This window comes from Melospiza georgiana, chromosome 4 (assembly GCF_028018845.1).
Source record: "Melospiza georgiana isolate bMelGeo1 chromosome 4, bMelGeo1.pri, whole genome shotgun sequence".
Lineage (NCBI taxonomy): Eukaryota > Metazoa > Chordata > Aves > Passeriformes > Passerellidae > Melospiza > Melospiza georgiana.
The window spans coordinates 1,557,817-1,577,452 of NC_080433.1; the positions used below are offsets into that span (position 1 = coordinate 1,557,817).

Consider the following 19,636-nt stretch of genomic DNA (forward strand, 5'->3'; position numbering starts at 1 on the left):
CACTTGGCATTCCTCTTGGCATCGAGACCCGTGCTGCTGAATCCATCATCAGTGATTTATGGAGAGGCCGATCCCTGATCCCTGCTCAGCTGTCTCCGTGCTCAGTGCCCAGGCTGGCTTTTGCAGCAAAGATTGGCAAACAAATTCAAACACAAGGAACAACAATGGGCCAGCTCATTTATGAGTCACTTATTAGCCAAATAAGTCAGGAACGTGCCCTTGTGGGATTTCACCCACCCTAAGAATTTGCTAGGGCAGCAGCAGAGTGCAAAGTGCGGCTGCCCAGTGGGAAAAATGAAGTCAGGAGGGAGAAAAAGTGATTTTTTTTTTTTTTAGAGGGGGGGAAGCAGGGCATCTTTTATAGCAAATTTTATAGCATTTATTTATATTATTATATAATTAATATGAATAATAGTATATATTATAATAGTATAAATGTTATATATAATTATATATTATATTATATTACATTATATTATATTGTATTGTATTATATTACATTACATTGTACTATATTATACTATATTATATTATGTTATGTTATGTTATATTATATTATATTACAATATATTACATTACATTACATTATACTATATTATATTATATTACATTACATTATATTACATTATATTACATTACATTACATTATACTATATTATACTATACTATATTATATTATATTAATTATATTATATATTTACATTTTTTATTATTATTTATTTATAGCATTTATCACAGCAAATTTGCCAGATCCATGGGTTTTTCTAGCTCCTGCTGGCAGATAAAAACCTGGAATTCCTGCTGAGACAGAAATATTTTCCTGGTTGTCCTTAAAGAGGGGAAAATCCACAGCCTTGACCTGAGAGGTGTCAGGAGTTCTCTGTGATTTTGGGGTGTCTCAAGGGCAGATCTGCAGTCAGAACATCCAAGTTTCCCCCTCCAGTGGGATCATCCAGTCACTGTCCCAATGAAATCCAAATATTTTGGTGTTAGGGGCTACTTCTGGTGAGGAAATGTAGATTTTCAGCTCCTGTTTCAATGCTTAGAAAAAACAAAAAATTCCAAGGAATTTTATGGTCATCACTTCTGATGGTTCGGACTGGATCACCCTAAAAATCTTTTCCAATGATTTTAATTATAAATATTTTGTTCCTTTGGCTGAGGAGCCTCTGGAGGTCAGAGCCCAATTTAAATTGGAGTTTCTCTGTTCTCTGTTCCCTCCTCTGCAGGTCAGAGCCCAATTTAAATTGGAGTTTCTCTGTTCCCTTTTGGTGCCTCATGGCTTTTGTGGGTGGTGACAAGCCAGGCCCATGATGTCACCCTGGTGGGGACCTGGTTCCTGGCAAGGTTTCATTTTGGCTTCTTTGAAACCTTGACTCCAGTGGGATCATCCAGTCACTGTCCCAATGAAATCCAAATATTTTGGTGTTGGGAGCTACTTCTGGTGAAGAAAAGTAGAATTTCAGCTCCTTTTTCAGTGCTTAGAAAAGCAAAAAATTCCAAGGAATTTTGTCATCAGCACCTCTGATGGTTCGGACTGGATCACCCTAAAAATCTTTTCCAATGATTTTAATTATAAATATTTTGTTCCTTTGGCTGAGGAGCCTCTGGAGGTCAGAGCCAATTTAAATTGGAGTTTCTCTGTTCCCTTTTGGTGCCTCATGGCTTTTGTGGGTGGTGACAAGCCAGGCCCATGATGTCACCCTGGTGGGGACCTGGTTCCTGGCAAGGATTCACTTTGGCTTCTTTGCAACCTTGACTCATAAAGTTCTGGTGCACTTAAATGTGAATTTGAAGAAGTCATTTGGAGTTTTATTTCCCTCTTTTATTCAGGAAAAAACCTGAATTATCCTGTTGGTTGTTCCATGGAGGAGAAGAGTTGGAATAATGGAATAATGGAATGACTCAGGTGGGAGCAGGGAGCAGCAGCTCCTGATGACATCAGGGTAAAGCAAATAATTAAATGTATTAATTACTGACAGTGTGGGGCAGTGCCAGGAGCCAGGGTGAGAACACAACCTGCAAACACTGGATGGGATCCTGCTCCTGCCCTGCCTTAATCCTACAAATTCATGCAAAAGCTGAATTTCTCTGCTTTTCTCTCATTTATCACCATGAAAATGCTGATTTTTCTCCTATTTCTTTATTAGTTTGGGTGGGGAGGGAAACATCTCCTGCTTCCACATTCCAGGAATTCATCCATGGCACCTTCCACCATCCCAGGCTTTCCAAACTCACCTTGGGCTCTTGCAGGGATGAGGCAACCTCAGCTTCCCTGGGAATTCCATTCCAGAAATTTGGCTTGGTTTCCCTTCATTTCCTAAAATTTGGGATCATTTCTGTCCCTTCCATCAACTTTTAAACCCAATTTTGACCACCAGGCAGCGATTTCTGCAATTTTCTCCCAAATCTGGGATTTTCTGCTCATCAGCTCAAGTGGGGAAAATTTTTTTTCTCCCCATTTTCTGCTCTGTTTTCACTAAAGGGGTGTCAAACAAAGAAAAAGAGGCATAAAATGCAAAATCTGGGACATTTTAACCCAAAATTTTTGCTTTATCCACACCAGTGCCAAGGTGGGTGTCAAGCCCTTACCCCATTCTTCACTCACTCAGAAAAACTCATTTAATCTCTAAGATCTCACAGCAAATTTTATTTTATTTTATTTTATTTTATTTTATTTTATTTTATTTTATTTTATTTTATTTTATTTATTAAATTTTTATTTTATTATTTTTATTTTATTAAATTTTTATTTTATTCTATTTTATTAGATCTTGATTTTACTAAATTCTATATTATTAAATTTAATTTTAAATTATTTTATTAAATTGTATTGTATTAAATTTTTATTTTATTGTATTACATCTTTATTTTATTAAATTTTCATTTTATTGTATTAAATCTTTATTTTATTAAATTTTTACTTCATTTATTTATTTTATTTATTCATTTATTTGATTTTAGGCCCAATTTTATTTCCCTTTCATTTTGTCACACCTGTCAAAAAATTGTGAAAATCATCAAAAATACCCCATGAAAGAACATTTCATTTTATTTCTCCTTTAATTTTGTCACACCACTCAAAAATATTGTGAAAACAATCAAAAATATCCATGAAAGAGCATTTTTAAATTTCCCCTTTAACTTTGTCACATCTGTCCAAAAAATTGTGAAAATCATCAAAAATACCCCATGAAAGAGAATTTTATTTAATTTCCCCTTTAGTTTTGTTAATCTGTCAAAAATGGTGAAAATCATCAAAAATACCCTATGAAAGAGAATTTTATTTTATTTCCACTTTAATTTTGTTGATTCTGTCCAAAAAAAAGTGAAAATAACAAAACATACCCCATGAAAGAGAATTTTATTTTATTTCCCCTTTAATTTTCTTAATTCTGTCCAAAACTTTGTGAAAATAATCAAAAACACCCCATGAAAGAGAATTTTATTTTATTTCCACTTTAATTTTGTTAATTCTGTCCAAAAAAAGTGACAATAATAAAAAATACCCCATGAAAGAGAATTTTATTTTATTTCCACTTTAATTTTGTTGATTCTGTCCAAAAAAAAAGTGAAAATAATAAAAAACACCCCATGAAAGACAATTTTGGTGCTTTTTTAATGCAGTGCTCACAACCCAGTTAAATTTTTTTGCTTTTTGGTTTGATTTATCCTTAATTTTGATTTTCTTTTTTGGCAATTTTGGCATCTTGCACCTTCAGAGCCCAGTGGTGGTGCCAAACATTTCAATTTGAATTTAGTGGTGCAACTGTTAAACCACAGAGAATCCTCAGGAAATGACTCAGAGCTGGCAAGGAAGGCAGAAAATTCTCTTTTTTTTTTCAAGTCTTTGCCATCCCCCCCCCTGCTATTTTTCACCAAAATTCTCAATTTCATCTCTTCATTCTTAAAAATAAATAATTCCTGCTGCTGCTTAGCTGATAATTTTGCAATGTCAACCTGAAGATTTGTAAATATTGAGGTTAAATGTGAATTATTGATGTTGATTTTTGCTCTTTTCCAGGTACAGCTGGAGCCAGGGGATAGGAGATCTTTCCTAAAGGTTTGATCCTGGAAAAAATCTTGGAATTATGGAATGGTTTGGGTGGGAAGGGAGCTAAAACTCCTCCAATTCCATGGGCAGGGACACTTCACCATCCCAGATTTCTCCAAGCACCATCCAACAGTTCCAGGCATGGAGCAGCCACAATTTCCTTGGAAAAATCTCATTTTTTTGAGAGATGCCAGGCTGGAAAAATCCTCAATTTCTCACTTGGCAGGATGGAGAAGTTGCAGTTTTTATGGGATTATTGCCATGAATTTTCCAGCTCCATCATTTCACACCAAAATAGATTTAGGGAATTTCATCCTCCTGCAGGAGCAAAATTGGGATTTTCTCCCAAATTGGTATTTTCTCCCAAATTGGTATTTTTTTTCCCAAATGGATATTTTCTCCAAAATTGGTATTTTATGGAGAAAAATATACATGAAAAATCCATATATGAAAAATCTTCTATTTCTCCCTTGTCAGGATGGAGAAGTTGCAGTTTTTATGGGATTATTGCCATGAATTTTCCACCTCCATCATTTCAAACCAGAATGGATTTAGGGAATTTCATTCTCATGCAGGGGCAAAATTGGGATTTTCTCCCAAATTGGGATTTTCTCCCAAATTGGTATTTTCTCCCGAATTGGTATTTTTTTTCCCAAATGGATATTTTCTCCAAAATTGGTATTTTATGGAGAAAAATATACATGAAAAATCCATATATGAAAAATTTTCCATTTCTTCCTTGTCAGGATGGAACAATTGCAGTTTTTATGGGATTATTGCCATGGATTTTCCACCTCCATCATTTCAAACCAGGATGGATTTAGGGAATTTCATTCTCCTGCAGGGGTAAAATTGGGATTTTCCCCCAAATTGATATTTTCTCCCGAATTGGTATTTTTTTCCCAAATGGATATTTTCTCCAAAATTGGTATTTTCAGGAGAAAAATATACATGAAAAATCCATATTTGAAAAATCCTCCAATTCTCCCTTGGCAGGATGGAGCAATTGCAGTTTTTATGGAATTATTGCCATGGATTTCCCACCTCCATCATTTCAAACCAGAATGGATTTAGGGAATTTCATCCTCCTGCAGGAGCAAAACTGGTATTTCTCCAAAACTGGTATTTTCTCCCAAATGGGTATATTCTCCCAAAATGGATATTCCAGTTCTCACGTGCCAGGATGGAGCAATTGCAGTTTTTATGGAATTAATGCCACAACATTTCCAGCTCCATCATTTCCCACCAGTCCCCCCGTTCCCCATCTCAGAACCCCCAGTACCCCTGTCCCCCATCCCAGTGTCCCCAATACCCCTGTCCCCCATCCCAGTGTCCCCAGTACCCCTGTCCCCCATCCCAGTACCTTTTCCCATCCCAGTGCCTTGTCCCCCATCCCAATCCCTTCGTTCCCCATCCCAGTCCCCCGTTCCCCATCCCAGTCCCCCGTTCCCCCATCCCAGTCCCCCGTTCCCCCATCCCAGTACCTCCAGTCCCCTATTCCCCATCCCAGTCCCCCCAGTCCCCCCGTTCCCCATCCCAGTCCCCTGTTCTCCATCCCAGTTCCCCCAGTCCCCCCGTTCCCCATCCCAGTACCCTGTTCTCCCATCCCAGTATCCCAGTACCTCCTGTTCCCCATCCCAGTCCCCTGTTCTCCATCCCAGTCCCCCCAGTACCCTGTTCCCCCTCCCAGTCTCCCCAGTCCTCCAGTCCCCATCCCAGTCCCCTAATTCCTCCATCCCAGTCCCCCCAGTCCCCCTATTCCCCCATCCTAGTCCCATCTCCCCATCCCAGTTCCCCCAGTTCCCCCGTTCCCCATCCCAGTACCCCCAGTTCCCCTGTCCTCCATCCCAGTATCCTGTTCTCCACCCCAGTCCCCCCAGTCCCCCCGTTCCCATCCCAGTGCCCCCAATACCCTGTTCCTTATCCCAGTCCCCCCGTTCCCATCCCAGTTCCCCTATTTCCCCATCCCAGTCCCCCGTTCCCATCCCAGTCCCCCCGTTCCCACCCCATTCCCCCATGGCGGCCCGTTCCCGCACTACAACTCCCGGCGTGCTCCGCGGCGGGCCCTGCAGCCCCTCAGGCCCCGGCTCGGGACGAGGCCGCAGCGGCGGCTCCGCGGGGCCGGGCCATGGAGAGCCCCGGCGGCAGCGGCTCCCTGAGGGGTGACATCGGTGCGTGGGCAGCGGGCCGGGCCGGGCACACCGCGGGCAGCGGCGGGAGCGGGGCTGGCAGCGGGGCCGGCCGGGAATAGGCGGGAGCTGCGCGGGGCGGCGGCTGCGGGGGTTGCGGGGTGGCTTTGGGGATCGCAGGGTGGGTTTGGTGGTTACAGTGTGATTTTGGGTGTTACAGAGTGCTCTGCGGGTTTAAGGATGGGTTTTGGGGGCTGCAGGACGGTTTTGGGGTGCAGGGTGTGATTTGGGGTGTTAAAGAGGGGTTTGGGGGTACAGGATGGGCTCTGGGGGTTGCAGGGCGGTTTGGGCAGCGAGTGGCCTCTGGCAAGGAAAGGGATGAGAGGATGCTCGGGACAGCGTCAGGACACGGCAACGATCCTTGCTCCTCCCTAATTCCGAGGAACGATCCTTGTTCCACCTCCCTAATTCCGGGGAACGATCCCTGTTCTTCCCTAATTCCCGGGGAATGATCCTTGTTCCACCTCCCTAATTCCGGGGAACGATCCCTGTTCTTCCCTAATTCCCGGGGAACCATCCCTGTTCTTCCCTAATTCCCGGGGAACGATCCTTGCTCCTCCCTAAATCCCCGCGTGCGGTGTTGTGGGGCTGTGGGATCGGGATGTTCCCACCTTGGAGCCGCGGTGCCCAAATCCCAGCGGCTGCTCCCGGGTCGCCCCCGGGGTTCGTGTCCCAATTCCCGGGGCAGGGACACCTCCCCCTGTCCCAGGCTGCTCCAGCCCCAGTGTCCAACCTTGGCCATTGCAGGGATCAGGGGCAGCCCCAGCTGCTCTGGGAATCCCTTCCCAAAATCCCACCCCAGGCTCCCTCTCCAGGGAATTCCCTCCATTCCCAGCTCTCCCAGCCTGCCATTGGATCCATCCCCACCCCGACTCCTCTCTAGGAAGGGATTTTGGGATCTGGGGGCTTCACTGGGAACCTCAGCACTCCAGGAAGGGTCTCCCTTCCCTTTGCCATCCCCAACTTCCATAAAAATCCCTGGGGATGGATTCTGAGTGTCCCAAATCCCAGAATGGTTTGGGTGGGAAGGGCCCTTCAAGCCCATCCCATTCCAATGCCACCATCCCAGGCTGCTCCAGCCTGGCCTTGGGCACTGCAGGGATCAGGGGCAGCCCCAGCTGCTCTGGCAATGCCAGCCCAGGCAGGAATTCCTCATTGCCAAGATGCCACCCATGGATATTTTCTCCAAAATTTGAATTTTCGGGAGAAAAACATACATGAAAAATCCTTCTATTCTCACTGGGCAGGATGGAACAATTGCAGTTTATATGGAATTATTGCCATGGATTTTCCAGCTCCATCATTCCAAACCAAAATGGATTTAGGGAATTTCATCCTCCTGCAGGGGCAAAATTGGGATTTTCTCCAAAATTGCTATTTTCTCCAAAACTGTTATATTCTCCCAAATGAATATTTTCTCCCAAATTGGTATTTTTCCCTAAACTGAGATTTTCTCCCAAATGGATATTTTCTCCCAAATGACTATTTTCTCCCAGACTGGTATTTTCTCCAAAATTGCTGTTTTCTGCCAAATGGATATTTTCTCCCAAACTGGCAATTTTCTCCCAAATTGGTATTTTCTCCCAAACTGGTATTTTCTCCCAAATTAGTATTTTCTCCCAAATTGGTATATTCTCCCAAATGGGTATTTTTTTCCCATATGGATATTTTCTCCCAAACTGGTATTTTCTCCCAAATTGGTATTTTCTCCCAAACTGGTAATTTTCTCCCAAATTGGTATATTCTCCCAAATGGGTATTTTTTTCCCATATGGATATTTTCTCCCAAACTGGTATTTTCTCCCAAACTGGTATTTTCTCCCAAATGGGTATTTTTCTCCCAAATTGGTATTTTCTCCCAAACTGGTAATTTTCTCCCAAATTGGTATTTTCTCCCAAATTGGTATTTTCTCCCAAACTGGTGATTTTCTCCCAAATTGGTATATTCTCCCAAATGGGTATTTTTTTCCCATATGGATATTTTCTCCCAAACTGGTAATTTTCTCCCAAACTGGTATTTTCTCCCAAATGGGTATTCTCCCAAACGGATATTTTCTCCCAAACTGGTATATTCTCGAGAATTGCTATTTTTCCCTAGTGAATATTTTCTCCCAGAGTGTTAATTCCCAGAAGACCAGCATGGATTTTTCCATCCCCGCAGCGACCAAGGCCAGGGCGGATTTTTACATTATGGAGCGAAGTCACCGCGGAACAGAAAATGACCAAAAATACAATTTCACATTTTTTTTCCCTAAAAAAAAAAATAAATAAATAAATAAAAAAATGGAATTTACTAAGATCTGCCCCCATTTGGCAGGTTTCTGGGCAGACCGGACGCCGGTGCACGAGGCCGCGCGCCTCGGGGAGACGGCGCGGCTGCGGCAGCTGATCGAGAGCGGGGCCTGCGTCAACGCCGTCACCTACGACTCCATCACGCCCCTGCACGAGGCCAGCCTGCGCGGGCAGGCCCAGTGCGTGCAGCTGCTGCTGGAGGCGGGGGCACAGGTGGCACTGATCCCGCTGGGAACGGGGCTGAGGGGTGGTTGGGGCTGGGTGAGGGAGCTGGGAGTGGGCTGGAGGGGCTGGGGGAGCTGGGGAGGGTCTGGAGAACCAGGAGGGGCTGAGGGAGCTGGGCAGGGCCTGGAGAGGCTGAGGGGGCTGGGAAGGGCCTGGAGAACCAGGAGGGGCTGAGGGAGCTGGGCAGGGGCTGAGCCTGGAGAAATGTCCCTGGGGGTGCTGGTGACAGTGGCTGGACATGCCCAGGTGTGCCCAGGTGGGCAGGAGGCCGCTGGCACCTGGATTTCAGCAGGAATGGAGTGGGCAGCAGGGTTAGGGAAGGGACTGTCCCCTGAGCTGGCACTGCTGAGGGACCCCCTGGAACCTTGGGGGCAGCTCTGGGATCCTCAGGGCAGGAAGGGCCTGGAGGGGCTGGAGAGGGTCCGGGAATGGAGCTGGGAAGGGTCTGGAGAGGCTGAGGGAGCTGGGAAGGGTCTGGAGAACCAGGAGGGGCTGAGGGAGCTGGGAAGGGTCTGGAGAACCAGGAGGGGCTGAGGGAGCTGGGAAGGGCCTGGAGAACCAGGAGGGGCTGAGGGAGCTGGGCAGGGGCTGAGCCTGGAGCAAAGGAGGCTCAGGGGCCCTTGTGGCTCTGCACAAGTCCCTGCCAGGAGGGCACAGCCCTGCTTTTAACCTGCTTTTCCCCTACTTTTAACTTGCCTTTCCCCTACTTTTCCCTCCTTTTTAACCTGTTTTCTCTCGTTTTCCCCCTATTTTTAACCTGTTTTTTCCCTGTTTCCCCTGTTTCTAACCCATTTTCCCCTGTTTCTCCCCTGTTTCCCCCCATTCCCCGTTTCCCCCTGGCAGGTGGACGCGCGGAACATCGACGGCAGCACGCCGCTGTGCGACGCCTGCGCCTCGGGCAGCATCGAGTGCGTGCGGGTGCTGCTGTCGCACGGCGCCAAGGTGAACCCGCCGCTGTACACGGCCTCGCCCCTGCACGAGGCCTGCATGAACGGTACCCGGGGGCATCCGGGGGCATCCAGGGGCTGGCATTGCAGGGTGGATTATCCCGGGGCAATGCCAGGGGCATTCCAGGGTCATTCTGTTCCCCGATTGATAAGTGACACAAAACTCAGATAAGTTTTGTGGGTGCTTTATTAAGGGCCCCGGGGAGCTTGGGGGACTCACATCCCTAAAACCCGAGCCCCCAAATTCACGTATGGGTGCTTCCCTCTCTGTTCCCCAGTTGATAAGTGACACAAAACTCGGATTTTGTGGGTGCTTTATTAAGGGTGTGGGGAGCTTGGGGGGACTCACATCCCTAAAACCCGAGCCCCTAAATAAATTCACGTATGGGTGCTTCCCTCTCTGTTGCCCGATTGATAAATGACACAGAACTCGGATTTTGTGGGTGCTTTGTTAAGGGCCCGGGGAACTGGGGGACTCACATCCCTAAAACCCGAGCCCCCAAATTCACATATGGGTGCTTCCCTCTCTGTTCCCCAATTGATAAATGACACAAAACTCAGATAAGTTTTGTGGGTGCTTTATTAAAGGCCAAGGGAGCTGGGGGACTCACATCCCTAAAACCTGAGCCCCCAAATTCACGTATGGGTGCTTCCCTCTCTGTTCCCCAATTGATAAATGACACAAAACTCGGATAAGTTTTGTGGGTGCTTTATTAAGGGCCCGGGGAACTGGGGGACTCACGTCCCAAAGTCCGAGTCCCCAAATTCACATATGGGTGCTTCCCTCTTATACATGCAATTCACAGCAAAGTCTCCAAGAAACAGTTCTCTGTTCCCCTTGCCTGGCCACAGACCCCTTGTGATACATTCCTTGGTTCACAAACAAGATCATGAATCCTCTGCTTATCTTATTCTAAGAGCATTGTATGCTGCCTCCAGACAGGTTAGCATTCTTACTTTCCTGCACTGGTTTAATTATTTATTAAATCCCTAAGAAATCATTAATCCTCTGCTTATCTTATTCTAAGAGCGTTGTATGCTGCCTCCAGACAGGTTAGCATTCTTACTTTCCTGCACTAGTTTAATTAGTTATTAAATCCCTCAGACTACCTGCTAGGTTATACACAAAACCCAACACACTTTTCAACGGCTACAAAACTACTTTTTAACAAACCAATTCACACACAACTCACTATAATTAAATATTTTGCTAAATTTCATTTCTTTTCCAACAATTCCGGGGCAATTTGTGGGTAATTCCAGGGTCATTTCAGGGCCGTTCCACGGCAGTTCCAAGGCAACTCCAGGGTAATTTCAGGGTTATTCCAGAGCAATTCCAAGGTCATTCCAGGGCAGGAGAATTCCAGGGTCATTTCAGGGCAATTCCTGCGTCATTCGAGGGATATTCCAGGGTTATTCCAGGGCAATTCCTGGGAAATTCCATGGCCATTCCAGTGTAATTCCAGGGCAGTTCCAGCATCATTGATTCCTGGGTCATTCCAGGAGAATTCCAGCATCATTAGTTCCAGGGTCATTCGAGGGCAATTCCAGGCTCATTCCTGGGTCATTTCAGGGTTATTCCAGGGCAATTCCAAGGTCATTCCAGGGCAGGAGAATTCCAGGGTCATTCCAGGCCCATTCCTGGGCCATTGCAGGGTCATTCCAGGGTTATTCCAGGCTGATTCCCAGTTTTCATTGGGAATTCCCAGTTTCCATTGGGAATTCCCAGTTTCCATTGGGCATTCCCAGTTTCCAATGGGAATTCCCAGTTTCCGTTGCCCATTCCCAGTTCCCGTTGGCCATTCCCAGTTCCCAGTGCCCATTCCCGGTTCCCGTTGGCCATTCCCAGTTCCCGTTGGCCATTCCCAGTTCCCATTGCCCATTCCCAGTTCCCGTTGGCCATTCCCGTTTCCCAGTGCCCATTCCCAGTTCCCAGTGCCCATTCCCAGTTCCCGTTGGCCATTCCCAGTTCCCGTTGCCCATTCCCGTTTCCCAGTGTCCATTCCCAGTTCCCGTTGGCCATTCCCAGTTCCCGTTGCCCATTCCCAGTTCCCAGTGCCCATTCCCAGTTCCCATTGCCCATTCCCAGTTCCCATTGGCCATTGCCGTTTCCCAGTGCCCATTCCCAGTTCCTGTTGGCCATTCCCAGTTCCCGTTGCCCATTCCCAGTTCCCGTTGGCCATTCCCAGTTCCCGTTGCCCATTCCCAGTTCCCAGTGCCCATTCCCAGTTCCCATTGCCCATTCCCAGTTCCCATTGGCCATTGCCGTTTCCCAGTGCCCATTCCCAGTTCCCGTTGCCCATTCCCAGTTCCCAGTGCCCATTCCCAGTTCCCGTTGCCCATTCCCGTTCCCATTGGATTCCCGTGTTTCCGTGGCAGGCAGCCCCGAGTGCGTGCAGCTCCTGATCGAGGTGGGTGCCAACCTGGAGGCGCACGACTGCCACTTCGGGACCCCCCTGCACGTGGCCTGTGCCCGCGAGCACCTGGACTGTGCCAAGCTGCTGCTGCAGGCAGGTACGGCCCCGGCCTGCCCGGAGAGACCCGGGAACGGCCTGGGAGCGGCTCCGGCTCACACTGCCCTGCTCACACTGCCCTGCTCCACTGGTGATCCCATGGCTGAGCCCATTGCTGATCCCATTGCTGATCCCATGGCTGAGCCCATTGCTGATCCCATTGGTGATCCCATTGCTGATCCCATTGCTGAGCCCATTGCTGATCCCATTGGTGATCCCATTGCTGATCCTGTTCTCCCTGCACACACAGCTCTGCTCCACTGCTGATCCCATTGGTGATCCCATTGCTGATCCCATTGCTGATCCTATTGCTGATCCCATTGGTGATCCCATTGCTGATCCTATTGCTGATCCCATTGGTGATCCCATTGGTGATCCCATTGCTGATCCTATTGCTGGGCCCATTGGTGATCCCATCTGTTCTCCCTGCTCACACGGCCCTGCTCCATTGCTGATCCCATTGCTGATCCCATTGGCGATCCCATTGCTGATCCCATTGGTGATCCTATTGCTGGGCCCATTGCTGATCCCATTGGTGATCCTGTTCTCCCTGCTCACACAGCCCTGCTCTATTGCTGATCCCATTGCTGATCCCATTGCTGAGCCCATTGGTGATCCCATTGGTGATCCTCTTACTGATCCCATTGCTGATCCCATTGCTGGGCCCATTGCTGATCCTATTGCTGATCCCATTGGTGATCCCATTGGTGATCCCATTGCTGATCCTGTTCTCCCTGCTCACACAGCCCTGCTCCATTGGTGATCCTATTGCTGAGCCCATTGCTGATCCTATTGCTGATCCCATTGCTGATCCCATTGCTGATCCCATTGCTGATCCTGTTCTCCCTGCTCACACAGCCCTGCTCCATTGCTGATCCCATTGGTGATCCCATTGGTGATCCCATTGCTGATCCCATTGGTGATCCTATTGCTGGGCCCATTGCTGATCCCATTGGTGATCCTGTTCTCCCTGTACACACAGCTCTGCTCCATTGGTGATCCTATTGCTGATCCCATTGCTGATCCCATTGCTGATCCCATTGCTGATCCCATTGGTGATCCTATTGCTGGGCCCATTGCTGATCCCATTGCTGATCCTGTTCTCCCTGTACACACAGCTCTGATCCATTGCTGGTCCCATTCCTGATCCCATTGCCGATTCCATTGCCGATTCCATTCCTGATGCCACTCTTGATCCCATTCCTGATCCCATTCTTCCCTGCACAGACCCCTCTGCTCCCATTCCTGATGCTATTCTTGATCCCGTTCTTCCCTGCACAGAACCCTCTGATCCCATTTCTGGTCCCATTTCTGGTCCCATTCCTGATGCCATTCTTGATCCTGTTCTTCCCCGAAAAGAACCCTCTGATCCCATTCCTGATCCCATTCCTGATCCATTCCTCATCCCATTCCTGATCCTGTTTTTCCCTGCACAGACCCCTCTGGTCCCATTCCTGATGCTATTCCTGATCCAATTATTCCCTCCACAGACCGCTCTGGTCCCATTCCTGATGCCATTCCTGATCCCATTGCTGATCCCATTGCTGATCCCATTGTTGACCCCATTCCTGATCCCATTCCTGATCCCATTGCTGATCCCATTGCTGATCCCATTGCTGATCCTGTTTTTCCCTGCACAGACCCCTCTGGTCCCATTCCTGATGCCATTCCTAATCCCATTGCTGATCCCATTGCTGATCCCGTTCCTGGTCCCGTTCCTGATCTCATTCCTGGTCCCATTGCTGATCCCATTCCTGATGCTATTCCTGATCCAATTATTCCCTGCACAGACCCCTCTGCTCCCACTCCCGTTCCCATTCCTGATCCCTTTTCTCTGGCTAAATCCACCTTTCCCTGCCTCAATCTCCTTTTCCCTGGTTCAATCCCTTTTCCCCCGCTGCCTTTCCTTTCCCTCCTGCATTCATCCCATTTTCCCCCGGAACATCCCCAGGGGCCAACGTGAACGCGGCCAAGCTGCACGAGACGGCGCTGCACCACGCGGCCAAGGTGAGGAACGTGGACCTGGTGGAGCTGCTGGTGGAGTTTGGGGGCAACATCTACGCCCGGGACAACCGGGGCAAGAAACCCTCGGACTACACCTGGAGCAGCAGCCCCGCGGCCAAGTGCTTCGAGTTCTATGAGAGTGAGTGGGGAATGCGGAATGTTGGGAATTCGGACACCTGATCCCCTTTGTCCTGGAAATTCAGCCACCAAATCCCCTTTGTCCTGGAAATTCAGCCACCAAATCCCCTTTTTATTGGGAATTTGGCCATCAAATCCCCTTTGTCCTGGAAATTCAGCCACCAAATCCCCTTTTTATTGCAATTTTGGCCATCAAATCCCCTTTTCATTGAGAATCTGGCCATCAAACCCCCTTTTCATTGAGGATCTGGCCATCAAATCCCCTTTGTCCTGGGATTTTGGCCATCAAAAATCCTGTTTTTCTTGGGAATTTGGCCATCAAATCCCCTTTCAGATCCCATTTTTGTCCCATGTTCCCATTTCTCCTGTTTCTGATCCCATTTTTATCCCATTTCAGATCCCATATTACCATTTCTGATCCTATTTCTGATCCCATGTTTCCCTTTCCAATCCCATGTTCCCATTTCTTATCCTATTTCTGATCCTGTTTCTAATCCCATTTCTGATCCCATGTTCCTATTCCTGATCTTATTTTCCCATTTCTGATCCCGTTTTTATCCCATTTCAGATCCCATATTACCATTTCTGATCCCATTGCTGATCCCATTGCTGATCCCATGTTTCCCTTTCCAATCCCATGTTCCCATTTCTTATCCCATTTCTGATCCTGTTTCTGATCCCATTCCTGATCCCATTTTTCCCATTTCTGATCCCATTTCTCCTGTTTTGGATCCTGTGATCCCATTTTGACCCCGTTTCTGATCCCCTTTTCCTGGTTCTATCCCATTCCTGATCCCATTTTTCCCATTTCTGATCCCATTTTTCCTTTTTTGGATCCTGTGATCCCATTTTGACCCCGTTTCTGATCCCCTTTTCCTGCTTTTATCCCGTTTCTGATCCCCATTTTTTTTCCCATTTCTGATCCCTTTTTTCCCCCATTTCTCATCCCCTTTTCCTGGTTCTATCCCATTTCTGATCCCATTTTCCAGCTGTTATCCCATTTCTGATGCCATTTTTTCCCCCATTTCTGATCCCATTTTCCTGCTGTTATCCTATTTCTGATCCTGTTTTTATCCCATTTCTGATCCCACATTCCCATTTCTGACCCCATCTCTGATCCCACATTCCCATTTCTGATCCCATTTTCCTGCTGTTATCCCATTTCTGATCCCGTTTTTATCCCATTTCTGATCCCATTTTTATCCCATTTCTGACCCCATTTCTGATCCCACATTCCCATTTCTAACCCCACATTCCCATTTCTAACCCCACATTCCCATTTCTAACGCCACATTCCCATTTCTAACCCCACATTCCCATTTCTAACCCCACATTCCCATTTCTGACCCCATTTCTGACCCCATTTTCCCCATTTTTCCCCCCAGAGACGCCGCTGAGCCTGCTGCAGCTGTGCCGGGTGTCGGCGCGCAGAGCCGCTGGGGCCTGCACAACATCTCTGACCCCATTTCTGACCCCATATTCCCATTTCTAACCCCATATTCCCATTTCTGACCCCATTTCTGATCCCACATTCCCATTTCTGATCCCATTTTCCCCATTTCCCCCCAGAGACGCCGCTGAGCCTGCTGCAGCTGTGCCGCGTGTCGGTGCGCAGAGCCACTGGGGCCTGCACAACATCTCTGACCCCATATTCCCATCTCTGACCCCATTTCAGATCCCATATTCCCATTTCTAACCCCATATTCCCATTTCTGACCCCATTTCTGATCCCACATTCCCATTTCTGACCCCGTTTTCCCCATTTCTCTCCCCAGAGACGCCGCTGAGCCTGCTGCAGCTGTGCCGGGTGTCGGTGCGCAGAGCCGCCGGGGCCTGCACAACATCTCTGACCCCATATTCCCATCTCTGACCCCATATTCCCATTTCTGACCCCATTTCAGATCCCACATTCCCATTTCTAACCCCACATTCCCATTTCTGACCCCATTTTCCCCATTTCTCTCCCCAGAGACGCCGCTGAGCCTGCTGCAGCTGTGCCGCGTGTCGGTGCGCAGAGCCGCCGGCCGCCGGGGCCTGCACGAGATCTCCAAGCTCCAGATCCCCCCCCGGCTCATCCAGTACCTGTCCTACAACTGACAGAGCCAGGAAACCCTGGAAAACCCCAGGAAAACCCCGGGACAAACCCGGGACAAACCCAGGACAAACCCCACAGCCTCGGAGGAATTCTCCTGCTCTTCTACCTCCCCCCAATCCCCGCGTTAATTTAATTCCAGGCACTGCTGTAAATAGGATTTGTCACGAGCTCCTCTTTTCTGTGAGTTTTCTTGGCGTGTCCCAGGTGGAATTTCAGCCTCTCCCAAGGTTGATTCCCTGATTTTCCTGGATTTCCTGTCTGGGGGATCCAGTCAGGGGGAAAGGAAATGGGATAACTGTGGAGTGGGAATCATTCCAGCTGGGAATTCCGTGCTCTGGAGCCCCTCTGATCCCTTTTTATGCCATTTTTTCCTGCACAGACTCCTCTGATCCAAATTTTCCCATTTTTATCCCATTTTTCCTGCACAGACCCTTCTGATCCCATTTCTGATCCCAATTTTCCCTGCAGGGACCCCTCTGATCCCAATTTTCCCATTTTGATCCCATTTTTCCCTGCACAGACCCCTCTTATCCCAATTTTCCCATTTTTATCCCATTTTTCCCTGCACAGACCCCTCTGATCCCCTTTTAATCCCTTTTCTCACATTTTTATCCTGGTTTTCCCATTTTGATCCCATTTTTCCTGCACAGACCCCTCTGATCCCATTTCTGATCCCAGTTTTCCCTGCAGGGACCCCTCTGATCCCAATTTTCCCATTTTTATCCCATTTTTCCTTGCACAGACCCCTCTGATCCCCTTTTAATCCCTTTTCTCACATTTTTATCCTGGTTTTCCCATTTTGATCCCATTTTTTCCCTGCACAGACCCCTCTGATCCCATTTCTGACCCAGATTTTCCCATTTTGATCCCATTTTCCCATTTCTGATCCCATTTTCCCATTTCTGATCCCATTTTTTTTGCCATTTCTGATCCCATTTTTCCCATTTCTGATCCCATTCTTTCCCCATTTCTGATCCCATTTTTTCCCCATTTCTGATCCCATTTTTCCCATTTCTGATCCCATTTTTTCCCCATTTCTGATCCCATTTTCCCCATTTCTGATCCCATTTTTCCTGTTTTGGATCCTGTGATCCCATTTCTGATCCCAAATCCCAGTTCTGATCCCAAATCCCAATTCTGATCCCTCCCATTTCCAGCTTTGGGAATTTGCCTCCATCCATGGGAATCTTTGGGATTTCTCCTGGCTGCAGTTTGGGCTGGAGAAGGGGAGCTGGATCCTGGCAGCTTTTCCCAAAAATTAAATTTATCTGGGATTGGATTGGAGCCATTCCTTGGGAAACTGGAAAATTTCACTCCTGGATCCCCTGGCTGAGGGAAATCCCTGTGGGGTTTGTGCTGCAGCTTCCCAAATCCCTGGAAAAATCTGGGAAAAGGGAAAATTCCCATAAAAACCAGGATTGGGATTCCTGATTTCACCTTCAGGGCTCTTGGAGTGAGGGGAGAAAATTCCCAGGAGTTTTCCTGAGCTTTGCATCCCTCAGCTCCTCTGGAATGGGGCAGGAGCAAAGCTGGAATTGTGTCCCACCTGAATTTTGGGAATAAATCCACCCAAACCCCCAAATCCTGAGGATTTTCCTGAGTTTTTCCACACCCTCCTTTTCCCAGGAAAATCCAGGGTGATCCTGCAGAGCTTTGGGTGCCCATCCCAAATTTTTGGGTGGATTTGGGGAGTGTGGAGAAAACCCCAGGAGCAGCAGGTCGTGGCTTGAACCCCAAATTCGACATTTTGGGGTTACCCAGCAAAGCCCAGGGGGGATCAAACCCCACGGATTTGTGGGGATTCCAGAATTGGAAAATTGGATTTCTTGGGATTCCAGAATGGGAAAAGTGGATTTATTGGGATTCCAAAATGGGAAAATTTGATTTCTTGGGATTCCAAAATTGGAAAATTGGGTTTCTTGGGATTCCAGAATGGGAAAATTGGATTTCTTGGGATTTCAAAATTGGAAAATGGGTGGAATCCTGTGGCTGTTCCCAGGAGGGATCAAATGCCATGGATTTCTTGGGGTTCCAAAATTGGAAAATTGGGTTTCTTGGGATTCCAAAATGGGAAGATTGGATTTCTTGGGATTCCAAAATTGGAAAATTGGATTTCTTGGGATTCCAAAATGGGAAAATTGGGTTTCTGGGGATTCCAGAATTGGAAACTTGGGTGAATCCTTTGGCTGTTCCCACCCCTCCTGCACGTCACAAAATCCTTGGATCCTGAAAACCCCAAACTCCCTCACTTTGAGATGGATCCTGAGCTTTTGGTGGTGCCCTAAAACCAAAATCCCGGATTTTCCATGGATTCAGGAACTTGGGAGGTGCTGGAAAGGGCAGGAACTCCTCAGAGTTGGGGATTTGGGCACCTGGGATTTATTCCTGGTTAAAGGGAATCAGGGAAGGGGCGAGGCTGGGGCTGCCCCTGATCCCTGGAATGTCCAAGGAAGGATTGGAGAAATCTGGGATGGTGGGACTGGAATGGGATGGGCTTGAAGGGCCCTTCCCACCCAAACCATTCTGGGATTTGGGACACTCAGAATCCATCCCCAGGGATTTTTATGGAAGTTGGGGATGGCAAAGGGAAGGGAGACCCTTCCTGGAGTGCTGAGGTTCCCAGTGAAGCCCCCAGACCCCAAAATCCCTTCCTAGAGAGGAGTCGGGGTGGGGATGGATCCAATGGCAGGCTGGGAGAGCTGGGAATGGAGGGAATTCCCTGGAGAGGGAGCCTGGGGTGGGATTTTGGGAAGGGATTCCCAGAGCAGCTGGGGCTGCCCCTGATCCCTGCAATGGCCAAGGTTGGACACTGGGGTCAGGAATTGTCCCTGCCCTGGGAATGGGGCTGGAATTGGAGGATCCTGAAGGTCCCTTCCCACCCAAACCCATTCCATGATTCCATAAAAACCCCACAGTGTCCATCCCCTTCCCAAAGCCTTTCATTCCTCGTTTTCCATAGAAAACCTGGGAAGGAAATCTGGGCCTGGGGAATCTCCCTGAGAGATCCTGAGCTCTGGGAGGAATCCGGGGTGGAAAAATCCCAAAAAACTGGGAGGGAAACGATGCTGGGACAAACGGGAAAATCCCTTTTTATTTTCCCCTTAAGGAATCCGCTCCACCCGCTCCTCATCCCGGGGCCGCCCGGGGTATCCCTCGTTCCCGGATCGGGAAGGGCCGCCC

The 19,636-nt window shown here is 47.9% G+C and overlaps 1 protein-coding gene across 1 annotated transcript; it reads left to right on the forward strand.

Annotated features, from left to right (window-relative positions):
- The first annotated feature begins 6,137 nt into the window (after positions 1–6,137).
- On the forward strand, positions 6,138–16,619 carry ASB13 (ankyrin repeat and SOCS box containing 13). The gene is made up of 6 exons (XM_058021936.1): positions 6,138–6,225; positions 8,560–8,747; positions 9,603–9,753; positions 12,086–12,220; positions 14,171–14,362; positions 16,331–16,619. The coding sequence occupies exons 1-6, from the start codon at positions 6,183–6,185 to the stop codon at positions 16,456–16,458; spliced, it is 837 nt and encodes a 278-aa protein (XP_057877919.1). The 5' UTR covers positions 6,138–6,182; the 3' UTR covers positions 16,459–16,619.
- Positions 16,620–19,636: the final 3,017 nt, after the last annotated feature.

Coding starts and splice junctions, on each gene's coding strand:
- ASB13 (XM_058021936.1), top strand. CDS start 6,183: ATGGAGAGCCCCGGCGGCAGCGGCTCCCTGAGGGGTGACATCG. Junction 6,226..8,559: donor CTCCCTGAGGGGTGACATCG/GTGCGTGGGCAG, acceptor CCCATTTGGCAG/GTTTCTGGGCAGACCGGACG. Junction 8,748..9,602: donor TGCTGGAGGCGGGGGCACAG/GTGGCACTGATC, acceptor TCCCCCTGGCAG/GTGGACGCGCGGAACATCGA.